Source organism: Grus americana, chromosome 4 (genome assembly GCF_028858705.1).
Source record: "Grus americana isolate bGruAme1 chromosome 4, bGruAme1.mat, whole genome shotgun sequence".
Taxonomy (NCBI): Eukaryota; Metazoa; Chordata; class Aves; order Gruiformes; family Gruidae; genus Grus; species Grus americana.
In genome coordinates this window covers 69,595,785-69,615,135 of record NC_072855.1, presented here as the reverse complement: position 1 = coordinate 69,615,135, position 19,351 = coordinate 69,595,785, and the positions used below count along the sequence as shown (strand labels likewise).

Here is a 19,351-nt window from a genome sequence, read left to right as displayed (position 1 = left end):
CAGTGTTTATTTGCTACAGAAATTCAAGACTTTGCAGGTTTTCTTCAGGACAGCAACAACAGCCTTCATTACTGTGGGGGTCAGAATATATTTCTCCTAACATCACACCAAATGAAAATAGCTTCACATACCACCACTGGGAAAGAGATTGCCACTTCTCCATTCCCACATATTCTGCTCAATGAGATGACTAGATTACAATCCAGTTTTCACAAAAGCAATGGTCTACCTCACAGAAGTTTCAGCCAGAAAGAATAAAAGTCAACACTAAAAATTTTTAAATATAGTCTAGTTCTGAAACTTTCTGTCTCATATGTGACCGAGCCATTATTGTGATAAATCCATGTGCCAGTAATAGGGGGGATTGAATTGAAGCAGCCAGTAAAATACCGTTGCAGAAACAGAGAGAGTTGTGTGGTGGGTTCCCCCCTGCTTCCTTTGGAGGAATTAAACTAACTTAGCAGTGCCAGGATGAAAGGCCTTCGCAGAAAAATGATTTTGGAGGAAATGAAGACTTTTTTCAATCACATAATTTTCTTGAAGTGTCAGAGCCTTCCAATTCTTCAAACTTCCACCTTACAAACGGAAATTAAAAGTATGGTCCCAGTTGTCAAAACACACATTTACCATAAATAAATCCATTAGTCACTGCAAAGTTCTCTCTCTATGAATTACACTGTCTTATGAGCAATTTTAGCGTGAGGCTACTGAACTGTAAAGACTAGCTGTACATCTCTTCCCCAATACTTAAGAAACTAATGGAACATCCTCTGCTACAAAGAATGATAGCTTTAGAGCAGTCTGACATGTTTATTATTATAAAGCACTTGTGAAAGTATGTTTTCTCAATAAAAACTGAACCATCAGTGGACATCATCTATGCTGAATGAAATCAATCACATTGCGACTGCACATAAATATAAACACATATATGAAATGTATGTACAGGTTTACTGTGAGGAATTAAAATACAGTATTTATGTGCTTTTACATCAGTTATACCACCCAGGCAAATAACATTCACACACAAACACTGAGAATTCTGAGCATTTGGGACTCTTCCCCTTGAAGGACAGACACAGGCCCCTGCCACTGGAAGCAGAAGAAGTGGTCTGGTTTGCACTCATAAATCCTTTATCCTCTTTCTTTCAGCCAGAGCCCAGCCCACACACCTCAGGAGTCATCTGAATCTAACCTCTGCCACACTTGCAATAATATCTTGCATTTGGCACGTGGCTTTTAACATCTGTATTAGTTTTTAACAGCTTACAATTTGTGAATCCTTAGCTTTCAGTGAGGGAGCGGGGGTTTCCCAGCAGAGATGCAGATAACTTTCAGAAATTTCCCATACACAGATTGCTTTCCTTAACTGCCATTCACAGAGCATTGCATGATCCCACAAGTGCGCAGACTATACGTGAGAAATGACAACTCAGGATTTCTAAACTCTAGACTTTAGAAATAAAAATTATACATAGGGAATATTGGAAAAAACAGAGCCAGGAAGTGCTGACATCTGACAGAAAAAAGTTATGAATAAAATTGTCTTTATAAATGGCTCAAATATAAGCAATGAATCTGGCGGTGGGGTTTTTTTGTGTGGGGTTTGTTTTGGGTTTTTTTTGTGTGCAGTTTGCCAAAACTCAGTTTATTACAAGAGCTAGCATAGTTCTTCATACGAGTATTGGGTTCTGCCTGTCAGCAGTAACTTTCCAAAACATCCCCCCAAATTTGTTCCAAATATTACCACAAAGCTTCCACTTCTGTCTCCATGGATATCGTTTACTTTGTTTCTTTTCTTACATGTTCCACGTCTCAAAGATGAACTAAATGAAGTTGTGACCCCTTTAATACCTCATTATACAAACAATCTCTTCACAACATAACAAAAAAATAGGAGATTGATTTATATTGATATTTACAGAACAACAAAAGGAACAAAAGCAATACATAAAAAACCACAGCTGTCAATAACAAGAGAGGAAAAATAAAAAATAAGCACACTATTACTTTAATATTACCAAAATACATCAGAACTTCCATTCAGTTCTACAGTCCTAGGAGAAAGAAAAGGGTGTCTCTCACAGTCTGGTGCATCCTACACCCTAGGTGGATTTTCCTGTGCTCTTGAAATACTAAGTGTCCATATCATTCTTTGTCTTTACCTCAAGGCCAAACTCAAACTTCTCATGATGAAGGCAAGTCAAATTACCTAAACTGAGTACAGATACTTCTTGGACAGGTAAAACATTGTGCTGACATACAGTCAGCTATGTATGTCTTCTGCCACCCCCCTCAGATAAAAAAAAAAAACCTACTCTGTGACATAAGGTCTCTTACTGAAATTTCAGTATTATGAATATTTACTAATTGAGGAATGTTGCCATCTCAGTATTATGACTGAAACATGAAACACTGCAGATAAAAACTCTTCAGAGTACTTTGTGATAGGATTTGTATGATCCAAAAGTATGCTTTTTGCAGACTTAGATTGTTTGGGTAGTTGACAGAACTAAGTTTTAAGACATTCTTATGTAAAAACTCAGTTCTTTTGCCTGAGACAGCAATGGCCCAAGTTGTGCAGGTCCAAGTAGGTCTGATGAAACGTGGCATTAATTTTCAAGCTCACTTGTTTAACAGTATGCAACTCAATTAACCACCCCAACAATCTGAAGTGCTAACCACCCGCTTCACACACCACGGCACAGACAGGATTGCTCAGCCAACAAGAGGGCACGATTATGATTATGGCTTATTGCATTATCAAGTCTGTAAATCTTTCTGAAAATCCTGGCTGTTCGGTGGTGTAGTTTGACCTCAGGGACAGAAGAACATTCCCTCCCTTCCAAAAATATGAGACACTACCCAAGGGAAAGGAAATCTGTCATAGCTGTTTAGTAATACAAGGCCTGCTGTACACTCCTCAGTATTTCTCTCTATAGCCATTAGAAAACAGGAATACAGCCACACTAATCCACTGTACCTAAAATATCTAAAATATTTTCTACTTGTTCCACTGGTTTGAGAAATATACATTGCCTTCTACCCGTCATAGCAATCAAGTTTGTAAACTGGCTTATATTAGCAGTGAACATATACACACAGGTGAAAAAAAGTATCAAGATGTAGCTTGTTTTAGCAAACCAATCCATCAGGAGAAAAAACTCACGCCACTTAGTTAACCAGCTTTAGAAACCTGTAAATGGGATTAGGCCATAAAGGACTTAAAATACACACATCTGTCTGATACTGATGTGTAGGAGGTCCCTTGAACAATGGTTTTCATGTGAACTGCTGCAGTCTGTTAGTGACTTCCAAGGAATATGCAACAGGTAGCTAAGAAAAGCAAGCCTGCTGTCTACAGGCTTACATTTGCTGAATGATTGTCATATAAATTCATTATCCATGCCACTGGAAAATGTTTAGAATTCCTCAAATCTGAACAAAAAAAAAGGTCACCACCTAATTTAACAACAGTGCAGAAAATCAGTTAGCATAAGACACTGTAATGCTTTAATGGTCTTAATCATCTGAAAAAGCAAGAAAACCCAACCCCAGAACAACTGACTTGCTTGGTATTTATGGCCAACCATGAGTATGGCCCTGTCAAAATCCCCAGCATCAAGCTCTGGCTACTCAAGCTAGCAAAAGCTGAGTTCATTACAAGCACCTGTATTCTCATTGACTAGCTGTGTCCAGCACTGGCTGAAGCAAAGTTCTTCTCTCCAGCCTGGTTCAACAAGTCCAACACCCTCTTATGTATTTCTGTCCTTCTATTACAGCTGATGTCTGCTTTGCTCCACTCTGCCTACCCCAGCCTGGGTTCTGTCCATCTCCTGACCCACACGTTCTTCCTGTCCTCCCACCCACTTCCTCAGGTCTCTGCATTTCTGATGCAGTGCCTTCTTGTTTTTCCTTCCAAGCTAGGAGGGGCAGACAGTGCAGAGAAGGCAAACTTATCTACTACTCTTAGGATAAATGGTATAGCAGTCCTTGAAAGCAGGGAGGAGACACTGGGGGAAAGACCTATCAAGTTCCTGCTTGCGCAGGTAGGAACATGCTGAGACATGCTCTGGGTGCGCATGGGCACCTTCCAGTTGGTCTGTCAGGGCTACAAGGAGGCAGACTAAATCTTCAGCACATGTTAGCAAGCAAACATTAAGCACGTCAAAAGTATATTTTTCCCCCCCTCGGGGAATAAAAGTAACTAATCTCCCTCTCTTCTCTATTCCCACTGCTGCTAGAGGGACCACAAATGGCAGACCACAATGTGTAATTCAGTCGTGCTACAGTTTTTTGTTGTAATGGTTTCAAGAACTTCCTACAAGAGCAAGGAAAACAGTGTATTCTCCCCTAATCTGATTCTCAGATTTAACAAGTAAACCACTTTAGGCAAGTTTCTCCCCAAGTTTTCCACTAAGACAAGACAGCTTTGAAAATATTAGCAACTGAAAACAGGCTTATTAAAAAAAAATAAATACTACATGGCCTTAGGAAGGCAGCTTTATCATGATTTACATGTGAGTGCAACTGCTGCACTGCACAGCCTCTGAGGGTAGTATCCAGATAGTAAGTTACAAAAGATTGTGATAAACTGCAATAACGTATACATTTTACTTTCTCATCTGTGCTCAGGCCACTAATCCATATCCACTAGGAGAACTGTAGAGACAACTATACTTGGCATTCTACCTTTTTAAGCAGAAACAGGCAAAACCAACCAACACACCCCCCCAACAAGAAAAACAACCCCCCCACACCAAATCAAACCAAGGGCAAAAGCAAGAAAAAGATCCTACCTAAAGTGAATTACTGCAAAAATTCTGCCAATGTGCATTGTACAATTAATGGTATATGGATCTTGTCTAGTAAAAAAATTATAATATTATATTTGATATCACACTGATAGAAGTTTTATACAACTGTAGGCATTTAGATTCCTCCCTTCACAAGAGGAAGGGCATTTGATTCTCAGACTAAACATTGAATCTTAAAACATGTAAGAACTGCATAAAAACCCAACCAAACAAAAACCCTGGCACATTCTAAAAATGGGGAAAAAAACCATTAAATACTTTGGTTAAAATTTGTTACATACTCTACTGTTATTTGAGATGACCAGCACAATTTGCTCCTGCCACTACCTTTCTGGGCAAGCTAGCCAGTCTAAATCCATTCTGATAAACTCTTTATGTGACTTTACGACGTATGATCACTATCTGTAACAGTTAAGTCACAGATTTGAGAAGTAAACAACTTTGAAACCAGAAACAATGCTTTCTCAAGTAACCACTAATGAAACTTGACATATGGAACACGCTGCATTAGAAATACCAATATTGCTAATACTGTTGTTTACCCGTTCTGATAACGGGTTGGATTCTAACAAGTGAGCTAATTCTGAAATAAAACATCTGAGGAAGGAGGAAAAAGAAACAAAAAACCACCCCACTGAACACTCCATCACTAACTTATTTAAAAATTAAGTCACCTACATTAATCAGCATTCAAAGTACAATTTCATGATAAATCCATTCAGAAAATTATAATTTACATCATCTTTACTAATTCTCATGTTACAAAGCAAAGTTGGGAGAAGTTGCTCCATCTGTGATTTTTTTTACTGGACTACTTGAATAAAAATTATCATCATATTGCTCAGAGTTGGCTTCAGATAGAAGGAAAGTAAAACTATGTGCAAGTATCTTTACCTTGAATACAGCAGCTCACTGGAGTATTACCTCAAGTTTCGAATGTAAGTCGAGGTACCACATTCAATGAATAGCGATACCTTTTACATGGGCCTTTCATAATTATTTTACTTAATTTATTATTCTACATGGAATTAAAACGAACATAAACACATTTCAATAGCCTGAAAAAATGCAATTACCATACTGTAAAGACCAAACAAAAAAAATATTTTTCCTTGTTTTATCCGAGAGACATAAACAAAGTTTATCAATTTTCAGAAAGAAAATAGGAAACGAAATATGAACATGAGCACCTTTTTTTCTCCTCATAGGAAGGACAGTGGTCACCTACCTGAAGTCCACACTGTAGCCAGCATGATATCTTCTCTGGACTAGACTAGGGTGAAAAGATATTCTCCTCAGCCTTCTTTACACTTTGGATCATCAGTTCATCCTTACAAGTAAGTACATCAGTATTCCCTGAGACGCTTCCAATATTGCTCTGTTTGGTGTTCCATACACCACTGAAGTATTTCACTTCCCAGTTAACTCCAGCAGTGCACCACAACTACCAGGCTTTCAGCTGGGAGCTGCCCAGAGAACCAGCAGAGGACAAGGCCATACAGAACTTATTTCACAGCTTTGCTGACATAGTACTTTTGCCTTTCCTCTCCCTCAGTACCACACTGCGCAGTTTCACCTTCCACCAAAAAATAGATGCTATTTTTCTCCTAGATATGTAATTTTCCAACTTGCTTAGCACCACAGATGCACTCCCCAGACCAGCACAGGTACAGAACTGCAGCATGGAAGAAGACGGAGGAAACCACCCCATTTAATGGCAGCAAACTGTTAACTTGCTTCAGCTGCCTCATCTAACTAACCCTAAGGCAGTAACATGTGAAGACCATAAAGAGGTTAACTAGCTAGGTTTTCCAGAGACTGTAATGGTTTCAGTACCTGCATAATAAAGTTCTTGTGTTGTATGCAGTGTGCCATGAGAACACAGATATTTCATTTGGATAAGCAACTTTAAAAGACAGGTAAATGTAATGTGTTCTTACCACCAGCTTTAAGTAGCATGAAATTTTACAGTAAAAAGAGAGTAAGAGACAAGTTTGCCATTCCTGAGGAATCACTTTTTCAAGATACTTGTTGTTTGACACAAAACAAAAACCACAAAATACTGTGTTTCTTGTATTCAAATAACCATAGCAACTATAAAGAAAGATGATCTATGCCAACTTCCCAGAACCCCTCTCTGGCTGTAACTAGACTGCCATACACTTTATCACAGTAATAGGTGAGGGAGAGGTGAAGCTTTTAACGCCACTAGTCAAAATCAATTTTGGTTTTGCTATTCTACGTTCACAGATCTCCATTATCCCTACCTACCGCTGGCATTTCCCACAACGAAAACGTTACTGAGAAGGGCGGTAAACCCTGGTGCAAACATCAAGTTTTTTGGTTTGTTTTGTTGTGAATGAAATGGAGGAGAGAAAATAAATGGATTTTTTTGTTTGTTTTGCATGATGTAAAATACATATTAAAATGGGTTAGAAATAACAAGCCCCAGATAACTCCCCTGGGGGTGAAAAAAAAAGTAAAGCCAAATTCTCTCAGGTGAGTTTTCAAAACTGCAGCAATCCAGCCTTTAAATAATCTTTAAGTCTGCAAACCAGTTAGCACAAATTAGAAAAAAAAAGATAGCACTGCAATCTCAGCATGGTATCTCCACTTTTACTGGAATGCAAAGACTGCAAGCTCAGCCCAGAAATGTGCTGTAATAGAAGGACCTACAGATTATTTTGTACCATTACTTCATATCCAGCCATGGATTACATGCCAGAACGCTTCAGCCAATTTGGAGCTCAAACAATGTGGCCGCCGTTCAGTTACAGAAGTCTACAGTCTTCTGTACGAGTCCGCTAAAGTCTTCAAAGCTACATTACCTGCTTCACTGACAACTAAAAATATGTGTAATGAATAGAGATACTGCTTGCCAAAAACATCATTAAAAATTGGTTATTTAATGTCAGTAGCAGTTCTCCCTATGCTGCCTCAGTTATGCACTGGAATGCAATCCAGAGAAATCAGAACAACAGCCACCAGCTTCAGAGACAAAAATGAACAGCAGCAAAAAACACAGCTGAAATGTAACAATCTTTTTAGCAGTCTAAAGACAACTATAGCCAGCTAAGGCAGTTGTATTTTAAAGTCATTTTCTCAAATACTAGAGAGTCTTTAACCACAATACTCTGCATAAACAGAAGTGGTAGGAAATGCTATAATTTTTCTTTTGGCTAAATGCCGGTCTATGTTCCTTAATGTAAGGAAATATCTTAAACGATTCAAAAACTCCTATATTTTCCAGAACACTTTCAGCATCCCATCTGCCATAACCACCTCCCTTCCTCCTTTAGATTAAACACAATGAAGAAGTGCCAAAACATCACAGTGGATTTAGATGTGAGCTAAAGGAAAGAGGCTGAAAATATAGAAAACGGGTGCATATCAGTGGTTTTTAAACTTATCAGACTAGTACATCCTCTTTCACCATCAAAACTGATCACCAATCATAAATCTTTCCACTTTGGCTTGCAGTACAGTTTAAAAACCAGTGTATATGTACGTGCACTGGTTTATATAAGCACACATCCATAGGCATATTGGCTTCTTGTGATAACGCCCAGGGTCTGAGTTAGGTTAAGGACCAATTCTCTGCTCTTTACCTAGGTGCACAATATCCAAGGACTTTCTAAGCAGGCCTGAGATTTTCAGAGGCAGCATAAAGATGATGCAGAAAAGCTACACCTTCACTGCAGCTCGGAACAGCTGTTTGTCTGAATCTAAAGACCAGAGGAAAACAGAATCGAATTGTTTTACTAAACCTGAAATGCTGCTGTATGGCACGCAGTTAAAGCAATGTAGGGAGGAGACTGAAGTGTGAAGGGAGGAGGGCAAGAGGCACAGCCCAACAGCCCCACCTTCAATCAGTTAAAATGCAACTCCACCAAGCTTCAGCTGTTGAGAGCTGAGAACCTTACAGAACGCTACAGTGCCCTATATGAAAACCGTACAGAAAGCGGCCTTGATAAAAACAAATATGGAAAAGTAAATCCTTGAGCTGTTGGTCTTTCTGTTTATTAGCTTAGTTATTCTGAAAGTCATAAATTCAAACCTCTTTCCTATTCCATGTATGCTGTGGTTGTGCAGAACTGACAGCAAGCAAACAGCAATAGATCATCTATGCTACCGACAGCACTGCAGCATTAACCTCAGCAGTTACACAAACGTACAGCAAATGCAAAGTTCCTATAGGCGGACACACTTCTCTCTTCTCTCAGGTCAACTAAAGACTAAAGTATTCTTATCTCCTTGCCATTTTTAACTGTATGTGGTGGCAAACAAAATCAATACAAAAGAGGGAAGTCTTGAAAGAAGGCAGCTCAACCCCCTCCTGTAAGCACAAAATTTCAGCAGCTGCTATCTTATTAACTACTGCAAATTTAAAAAGGCATTTTCTCTTAACCCCTATGAAACTGGGTTTCAAGTATTCAAAAAGCAGGAGCAGTCTGATGACTTTTGAGCTACAAACATTGTGAAACTGAAGTATGTGAGGGGGAAGCAAAAGAGTAATCAAAGTTATATGATTTTATGACTCACCATCTTAGACAAACTGGGAAAATAAATACTTCAAATTGCTAAGACCCCCAAATTCCCACTGAATGTACAAGCACGTTTGCCAATGACACCAAGTTGTGTGGTGTGGTCGACACGCTGGAGGGCAGGGATGCCATCCAGAGGGACCTTGACAGGCTGGAGAGGTGGGCCCGTGTGAACCACATGAAGTTCAACAAGGCCAAGTGCAAGGTCTTGCACGTGGGTCAGCGCAATCCCAAGCACAACTATAGGCTGGGTGGGGAATGGATTGAAAGCAGCCCCGAGGAGGTGGACTTGGGGGTATTGATTGATGAGAAGCTCAACATGAGCCTGCAGTGTGCACTTGCAGCCCAGAAAGCCAACCGTGTCCTGGGCTCCATCAAAAGAGGTGTGACCAGCAGGTCGAGGGAGGTGATCCTGCCCCTCTACTCCGCTCTTGTGAGACCCCACCTGGAGTCCTGCGTCCAGCTCTGGGGGCCCCAGTACAGGAGAGACATGGAGCTGTTGGAGCGAGTCCAGAGGAGGGCCACAAAGCTGATCAGAGGGCTGGAGCACCTCTCCTGTGAGGACAGGCTGAGAGAGTTGGGATTGTTCAGCCTGGAGAAAAGGCGGCTCCAGGGAGATCTAATTGCGGCTTACCAGTACCTGAAGGGGGTCTACAGGAAAGATGGTGAGGGACTGTTTATCAGGGAGTGTAGTGACAGGACAAGGGGTAATGGGTTCAAGCTGAAGGAGGGTCGATTTAGATTAGATGTTAGAAAGGAATTCTTTACTGTTAGAGTGGTGAGGCACTGGAACAGGTTGCCCAGAGACGTGGATGCCCCATCCCTGGAAGTGTTTAAGACCAGGCTGGATGAGGCTTTGGGCAACCTGGCCTAGTGGAGGGTGTCCCTGCCCGCAGCAGGGGGGCTGGAACTAGATGATCTGTAAGGTCCCTTCCAACACAAACCATTCTGTGATTCTATGATTATCTGAACAGCCTGTGAGATCCTAGACTGGAAAACTGGGATTGTAACTTCAGTCTGATATCGTAACTCACATTTCAATTCACAAAACAATACAATTGAAGGATTCCGGTCAGCAGTTCCTGGCTGTCAGACCTGTCTTTAATCCTCTGCTAATCCAAGCACATCTCTCACATGAATTACACATATTGGAGTAATATTCAACCAAATGTCATATACATGCAAGTGTTTAAATAAAAAATGAACTCTGACTCCTTTACTGCTTCCAGCCTTTCTTGTTTCAGTGTCTGTATTCAGGAACAGAATCATGTGCACCGACACCAGGTGTTACTTAGCTCAGGTAAAATGTATGTCACTATGTGAGTATGTTTTAACTAATAGGTCCCAGATGTTTATCCTGGGCTAAGGGTGAAGTTTCACAAGAGGATTACGGTGTTGTAAGACTGTGCTGCCCAGGGAGGGACAGTCAAACAAATCGTGGATCCAATCCAGCTGAAAACTAACCCAGAAGGAAGAAATGTGTTCATCCTCCCTGCGTGCTCGGTGAACCAGCTGACAGTGGAGGTACATGAGCAAGGGATAGCATTAGCAAAAGGAGGCAGCAAGAAGATACGGCCACCGACAAGAGCATAAAAGATGACTTCCCTAGTGGCAGCAGCTCAGGTTTACACCAGCTTAAGCACTTGTGAAGCTTTAAGCTTTAGGTCAAGTTACTGTAAATTTAGGTTAACCTAAATGCACCCAATTGTCCTAACACAATCACATGTTAATATTTTTGGCTCTGTGTTAGCAGAATGAGTTTTGGACACGTTCCAGCCAAAGTTGTTCTTCCTGAACATGACAATGCCTAGAACTTCACTGTGGGACTTTCAACACGTGCTATTTGGTCAAGCTGAAGCTTAGATTTCACTATGACTGGCTACCGTATGTCAAAATACAGCCTGCCCTGCTCCAACTATGGCTCATAATAACCCAACCCACTATCTTTTAAGGGGACATACTTTCTATCAGAGCATAGAAAGGTCATTAGAGGCTAGTAGTGCTTGAAGTGACGAGTTTCTACATTCCCTTCAGTTTGCTAAGCTGAAACCTATTGTGCTAACTAGCTCCAAAATGAGGTCAACACAAAACTCCTCGCCCTGAAGGACAGTAATCACACAGGAGCACCAAGCGTGAGTTGGTATGAAAAGGAGAAGAAAAATGGGAGAGGCTGTGGAATAAGACAGACAGAGATCCACCCTTACAGGAAGAGCAAAATAAAAAGGGTTACAGGATGACTCCCTCTATAATGCATATGAAAGAGAAGGAGCATTGTTGGCCTGGCATTTAATTCTGGTATCATCCCAGTTTTGCATTTACTACTGACTTTACTCCAATGTGAGCAAGATCGGACACAGCTTATTAACTGAAGAGATGCTTAATCCTACTTAGTCATCAGCCATGAGTAAGGGCTGCAGTATTTGACCTCTTGTGGAAAATAAAAGGGAACATCTGAAAAATCATCTTTCTTTTTCATCTTTGCAATGCTAGCAAAATAGACATTTCCTATAGCATTAACTGATGAACTCCCAAGCACCTATAAAGTAAATTAAACAGCAATATTACATGAAAAAGAACATAAGAAATGGGCACAGGTTTATGAACGCACACACAGGTACATATTAAATACAGTAAGTGTAAGCTTTAAAATCTACTCACAAGACTGACAGAATTCTTTGGCACTCGATTTCATTAATGACATTATCCATGAATCACTAAGACAAATTACAAAGTTACACTTTTCAGTCAGGATACCTTTTTCAACAAAAATAGAGACTGGGGTGGGAGGAGTCCATCATTTTTCCGTGGTGGACTATCTGCCAACAAGGAAAAGATATAACCAGATTTCTTTAATTCTGAATGTGTCATTCTGTCCCTACACAAAGCAAGCTAAAAGGATTGGCCTGCCCATCTCCCTTCCCTCTGGTAGAAGGGCAATGTGATCATTAACTTCCATAAGGCAGCACATTAGCCCAGAATGGGTAAAAAGCAGTATTGGAAAATACTGAATTTGCCAGCCGTGTTTTCTCTAACTTTAAAGTAATTCTGAATTGGCATAGTGTGCTTTGGCAGGGGAACAGAAAAGATGATCTAATAGGTCATTTGACTTCCATCACTAATTTCTGTGATCTAAATAACATTTTATATTTATAGTGTTTAAAACTCAATTTCCTAAGGACTGGTTTTAGAGTTAGAAGTGGTCAGTATGACACTAGCTATCAAACCTATAATGATGCTAAATAAAAAAAGTCTTGAAGAGCTTTTAAAATAGGAAAAAGTAGCTCCAGTCCCTTTATACTTCACAGCAGAGCTCGGATGCAAATAAATGTGCATGAGAAAGTCAATATGGTAATTACAGATGTAGTGTTTCATTGGACAAAAAAATGTCAAAAAATGCACAAGAACAGCAGTGTTTGGGGTAAGAAACAAAGGTGATATAACTTGAGATATTCATGATATATTTGGCTATTTATTATATACTTGGCTATTTATTATATACTAAATACACATGATTTATTATTTATTTCATTATTTATTATTTATTTCATATATAATGTGTGTATGTGCACACACATGCACACAATATGTCTGAACCACACACAATAACATGGATGCAGAGCCAGAAGGCTCTCGCACTTAAAGGAGGAAACAAGAAGGCAGATTAAGTCACAAAGAACCAAAGAACTGAAATAATGTGTTGATATTTCCTGGAACCAGTCCGAAGATGAGCAGCAGAGATTTGGATGGGCTACAAATTTTCCCAATACTTCCTTTGAAAACCAAGCTGGTACAGCATTCTAATAATCCAACTCAAAGGTGGGGAAAACAACTTTGGCTTTTGCCAGGTTGAACTGAGCGGGGGGGGGGGGGGGGGGGGCAGGAAGGAGGCAGAGGAGAAAGGTCCTCCCAGACATTTATAACCAATTTTAATTTTTGTGCATGTCTCAATCAATGCCTGTATTGGAGCAAACTAGTTCTGAACCCCACCGTTCTCCTCAAGTAGCAGAGGTTGAAATAGTTATATATCCAGATATTTCAAAATTCAGCAAGTGAAAACTTGGTCTGTAACAAGACACAAATTCAGAGCAGATCAGCAATTCATGCAATACAGCCAAGCCTATGCTCCTACATCCTTTTTTGAAAAAAGGCTCCCATTGATAACTGCTTGTCAGTTGACATAGAGTCCTAAACAGTGGAAACTGCATAATCCCTTTCATGAACTCAGGGAGTGAGGGTGTACACTGTGGGGGTGGCGACAAGGAGCATTGTACAGACTGGATAGTTTGTACTCCATCAAATGAAGAAAATCGTGTCTTTAAGCAATCATCTTCTAAAGATGTTTTTTAACCCAGTTTGCTGATGGACACCTCAGCAGCTGTGGCAGCACCAGCTTCTGGGAGGGTCTGTTGGGTGACCGGCTGCCCTGACGCAGCACACATCTCCCTTCTCAGCATCTTCCAGTTTGGAGAGGGACATGCACAAACACACTGATAATACTTTCCTTTGATTTGCCTTGACAAAAAACAATTAGAAACAGTATTTCTTGCTATCCGCACTATATTTGTTGTCATTTAATCCTGACTGCTTTGTTTCCAGATTGTGTGGTTTAATAATCCGAGGGAAGAATTTAGTAATGATTCTGTGTGAAGAGTAAAGCAGTAGCAGATCCATACAATTGTTCCACTGCAAACCTCTCAGCTGGAGCTTACCAGAGAATAAAAGGGAGAAAACCTCAAAATGTAGTTTACTGTTTTCTCATGCCAAAAGAAAACATTAAAGTTGAATTGTTTGGGTAAATAAAAATCATGATGCACATAAACAGTGAAACTTACCAAACTGTTATGATTGCTACAAATGAAGAAATTTTTTTTGTACTATAAAAAGCATAAATGTCTTAAAGAAAATACTTCTCAGTTGCTTTAAAAGGAGCAATTTCTCAGGTTTTAAGTATCACTTTCATGTACCCATGAATGTTCCCTAATGTTCTTAAACATTAGACAAAAATCACAATTAACACTCTACAAGTGAAACAAAGCAGATAACGTCACTAAGTTTTTCACTATTTGTGTACACAATCTTAAATAAAAAACCAAAGGTTGATGGAAATGGGTCATTTTTTTCAACAAAGTATTAAATTTCTCTTTTTAAGATGAAAAGCATAGTGCACATCGAGTACATTTAAATAGCACGAAGATTGTAGCACAAAAAATCAGTTACAATGAATTTCATAGCAAACTACCCTTTAATTAGGGTACTCTTAGCTCTTCAAGTGTCCCAACCTGAAACAAATCAATAACAACAGAGCTGTAACTGCATTTCCTCCTTTTGTTACTTTGTTTCCACAACTTTCATATCATAGCATGGCTTTGTGTATCTGTCCTAGATCTTCAAGGGAAGGCCAACAATCGAGCTACTTAACTAAAAATCCTGGCCTTTAATGCTTTAGCATGGCGTTTGAGAAGAAGGGGAAACGACAACCCACCACTAGCAAAGGCCTGGAAGCAGAGGAGCTGTTCTGGAGCTGGATGTGTACACAGTGGACCACTATGCTTCCCTGGAGCAAAGTAATTCTGAGGTCTCTTGAGCCTCCAGCCCCTTTCCTGTATCTTGTGGAAATGACATGGGATGTGAAAAGGGATTTGAGGACAGTTTGGCTGACGAAAGACAGTCAGTCCTTGCTCATGGAGTTTGATGAGTGACTCAGTTACTGCCCCAGGAGTAGATGTAAACCAAGGTAAGGTACTGCGGTGCGGGGAGCACCGCGTTAAGCGCGTATTTAAAAGCCTCGATCCTGCGGAAAGGCGCGAGAAGGAAGAGAAACATGGTTGTGCCTCGCTGGTAACACCAGGAAAGCAACAAGATGTCAGTGAGGTTTTTCTGCTTCCTGTTTGCGAAGCAATCCCCCCCGCACCCCCCGTCGCTTTGTGTGGCTCCTGCCGGCGCTCCCTCCTCTCCTCGCCGCCGAGGGAGGCGTCCCGCTCTCCCCGCCTCCTGGCTGGGCTCGCCGGGAGATGTGCCGGGCTGTCGGGGCTGCTCCCCGGCTGGGAGGAGGCAGGGAGGCGGGAGCCGCGCTCGGCTCCTTAGCGGCGGGGCGGGAGGTGGGGGCTACGCTCGGCGCTGAGCTTTTGTTTGCCGCTGGCGAAGCGATCCCCACCTCCTCGTCCCCCGTGACGAAGCGGGACTGGGGTCAGACAAAGCGCCCGGTAGGACGGCGAGGGGCAGAGGGGAAAGGTGCTGCCCGCGGGACTGCGCCGCGTCGCGCAGGGGAGGAGCCGGCAGGCACCGAGCCGGCATCACGGCCAGGGGAGGAGAGGCTCGGCGCGGCCCAAGATAAACATATTGCTCCCTGCTTTCACATGGCGGGGGGCGAGGAGAAGAGCCGCCGCCGGGACGGCCGCCTCCCCACCGCTTTGTGACGGAGACCCCCCCCACGCGGGGGCCGGCGGCAGCTGCCGCCCTGCCGGACCCTCCCGCACCGCCGCGCCTCCCCGCGCAGCAGGGGAGGGCGAGAGGGAGGGACGTGCGAGGCTTGTAAACCACACGCTGCCATCGCACCTCCCCTCCTTCCCTCCCTCCCTCCTCCCCGCCGGTCTCCACCGCCCATTGTGCGCCCGGCAGACGGCGAAGACCCAGCGGCCCCGTGCCCGCCCCCGAGCGCCGGGCACCCCCGCCCCGGCACGGCGCGGCCCGGGGCGGGGGGAGACACGTCAGGACACACACGCGTTTCCCCCGCGGCTGAGTCGCGCGCTTGCCCCCGCCGACCGAGACAAACACGCCGAGCCGCCGGCGGCACCCACCAGAACGACTGGCGGCCGCGACCTGCTATAAATAAGGCTCAGACGGAGCGCGGGGCCCGGCTCCCCCCGCACCTCCTTTTATTATTCATCATCGGTGCAGCCTGGGAGTGGGAAACTCCGCTTCCTACTTGCCGCTACGCTCCTACCGGCTCAGCCCCCGCCCCCTTCCCCCCCCCCTCCGCTCCTCGCTAAGCTGCTTAAAACCCAAGGAAACTTTAGGAAGCGATTCAGCTCGAGCTGCTGCTGGCGTGGGGAGCCGGGCTCCTGCACGCCGGGGCAGCCCAGGCGAGAAACCTGCCCAACTTTTCCTCCTGCCGTCTCCCCAGCCTGCGGAGCCAACTTCCACCTTCCTCCGCGGCGGGATTTAAAAAGGCAGCCCAGCAAAGGCGCACGGCCGCGTCGCCGCACGCCCCCCGCGCGGAAAAGCCGTCGCGAAACACGCACGCACACAAAACCCTCCTCTGGCTTTCGGCAGCCCACGGCGCACGCCCGGCACCGCTCCTTCCCTCTTCCCCTGGGGCAGCTCTTCCCTTCTGAAAGAGACGGGGGAAAAAGTTTGTCCGCTTCCCCCCCACCCCTGCCCGTGAGAAGTTGCGAAGCCACCCGGCAGCCCCCGGCTCGCCCAGCCTGCCCGCGGCCCTGCCACCGCCAAAGTTGAGCCGAGCCCCCTCCCCCTCCGGAAAACAACGGGGGCGACCTCCAGCTCATCCCGGCGAGAGATTCGGAGCGGACAGCGACCCCCCCGGCCCGCATCCCCTTACCATGATCAGAGTGTGGTTCCTCTGCTCCGCCGTGGCAGGCTCGGCATCTTGCTGCTGTTTGCTCTGATGCTGCTGCTTGGTGCCGCCGCCGGCGGTGCCCGTTTTCTTGGCCCTCTGCTCCAGGGTCCGTTGGTAGAGGCTCACCGTGTCCCTGCGCTCCAGCTCCAGCTGCTCTGCCTGGGCTTGCTGGTACCTGCTCTCGCAGTTGACATGGTGCCGCCGGCAGCCCTCGATGCGCTGCCTCAGCCGCTCCACCACCGTGCTGTGCTTGGGAATGCCGCCGCCGCTATTAGCGTTATTGTTACCGGGAGCCGCGGCAGGACCGTGGGGAGTGCTGTTAACCCCGATACCGGCACCGCCGGCCCCGCTGAGGCTGCTGTTCAGGTTATTGTTGATGCAGATACTGCTGCCATTCGCGGCGGCAGCGGGGGCTGCAAAATCCCCCATCCTGTTCCCCGTGCACACTATTTTGGAAGAACTTTTTATCCTACCCTTCACACACACACAGTCTCCTCCGGGGTCCTGATGGGATACTTTTTAGAGAACGGGGGGGTGGGGGGGGAGGGGGCACCACCATGTATCAGGGAAACAGCGATCCCAAGCAAATGTTTCTCTTTCCCCCCAGCCAATCCCTCTCGAGAAGCTCCAAAACATTAAAAAGAGAGGGTGGGGGGAGGGAAATAAAGAGAGAAGGTGCTAAAAGGTTATCACCAGCAACACAACCAACAAACACCAAAAAAAAAAAAAAGCACAACAAACTAAGCAGCAGCAATTCGGGTAGCAAACTCCAGGAGATATCAGACCAGTTCCTTTCCTCCTCTTTCTTTTTTATAATCCATTATTTCAAAATAGATGCCACGAGATTTCCGGAGATTTTGCCAAAAGCCTTCTCTCCCCATGTATAAAGAGAAACACGCGCGCCCCTCCACATGCACACACATATACATACACACCCGTTCACACGCACGTTCGCACACACACATCCAAGCACAAGCACCCGCCGGGCACACACGGCACACTCACTCGCACTCCCCGGCATCAAAAGACAGGCAAAGCCGCTTTCTTATTGTATTTTCCTTCTAGAAAAAAGTTTTGGTGTTTATGCCGCACCGAGTTCGCAAAGTACTTTGGCTGCTCAGTTGCATTTCAACAGGAACCTAAATAGCAAATCCTCGGGCTGGGGGAAGTAAACACATGAACAATCCGGGCCGAGCTGGAGAGGAAAAAAAAAAAGAAAAGAAAAAAAAAAGTAGAGCTCTGAAGTCTCTGCAAAACGCCGAGCTGATACAGCCTAACGCTTTGCTCTGCTTTGCTTGCTGCTGCTCCTCCTGCCACCATCACAATGATCAAATGCTCTCCTCCTCCACCTCCTCCTCCTCCATGCCAGCGGAGTGATATCAGGACAGGAGCGCTCAGTAAACACCGCAGCAGCAGCAGCTCCTCCAGGCCGTGAGGCAGACCCGGGGACAAGGTGCAAAACCCGGCACGGACGTCGCCCAGCAGGAGCGGACATGGCGTTTCCCCCCGCGGCGCCCGCCGCTGCGCTCACGCCCGGCAGCGGCGCGGGGTTCCCGCAGGCGCGGGGCGGCGGCGGTGGGCACAGCGGTGCGGAGCGGGGGCCGCCACCTGCCGCCCCCGGGGCGCCCCGCGGCCTCCCGCTGCGTGCTGGGGCTCTCTGTGCCGCGCCGCCCTCTGCGCGGGGGGCAGGCGGCTGCCTTACCCGGCCGGTAGACGGGGCGGCCGCGGCGCCGGGCCGGGCCGGGCGGCTGCTGCGCGCTGTGCCGGAGCTCGGCGCTGCGGCGGGGCGCGGCGGGCACCCGGAGGCGGTGGGGGGCAACGCCTGTCCTGAGCCCCGGCTCTCGGGAGGCGCTGGGGCCGGAGCCGGTGGTAGCGGGAGATGCAGGGGGGGCGGGAGGGGGAGTGCCCGGATCCCGCGGGCGAGCAGCGGGAGGCAGCGCTGGGAGAAGCCCGACGGGGCCCCGCACCCGCCGGCAGGCTGCACCCCGCGCCGGGGCGGCGTGTGCCGTGTTTCCCTTCTGTGTAAACTGTTGCATAATGAATACAAACAGAGCGCGGAGCCCTGTGCCTCCCAGACACGGGGCTGAACTTTCTATTTTAAACAACAGAAGAAACATGACACGTTGGGCAGGAACATTTTTCCAAGCGAACGGTGGCTGCCTCCATATAGAGCGCGGGTGATTAATGCATCAAGAATAACATCCCGGGAACCTAGTTTTAAACCATTTTGCAGACGAAGCTATTGCACGCACAATTTTAATTATTATTTTCTAACCAGCACTATGAGCTGTGCACTTCCTTTTTTTTTTTTTTAAATATACCTATATAAACCAGAAATATCTCAGACACCCTTGTTCTCTAACATGCAGCTGGAAATACAGAAAATTGGGAACTCATACATTAGTCATGAGGTC

The 19,351-nt window shown here is 45.0% G+C and overlaps 1 protein-coding gene across 2 annotated transcripts in view; it reads right to left on the bottom strand.

Moving 5' to 3' along the window:
• The window catches only part of MAML3 (mastermind like transcriptional coactivator 3), a 249,240-nt gene extending 230,543 nt beyond the window's left edge, over positions 1 to 18,697 (bottom strand). For both annotated transcript variants that reach the window (XM_054823536.1, XM_054823537.1), the window contains exon 1: positions 16,920 to 18,697. In XM_054823536.1, the coding sequence (XP_054679511.1) occupies positions 16,920 to 17,366 (447 nt within the window). In that variant the 5' untranslated portion in view covers positions 17,367 to 18,697. The remainder of the gene's footprint in view (positions 1 to 16,919) is intronic.
• Positions 18,698 to 19,351: the final 654 nt, after the last annotated feature.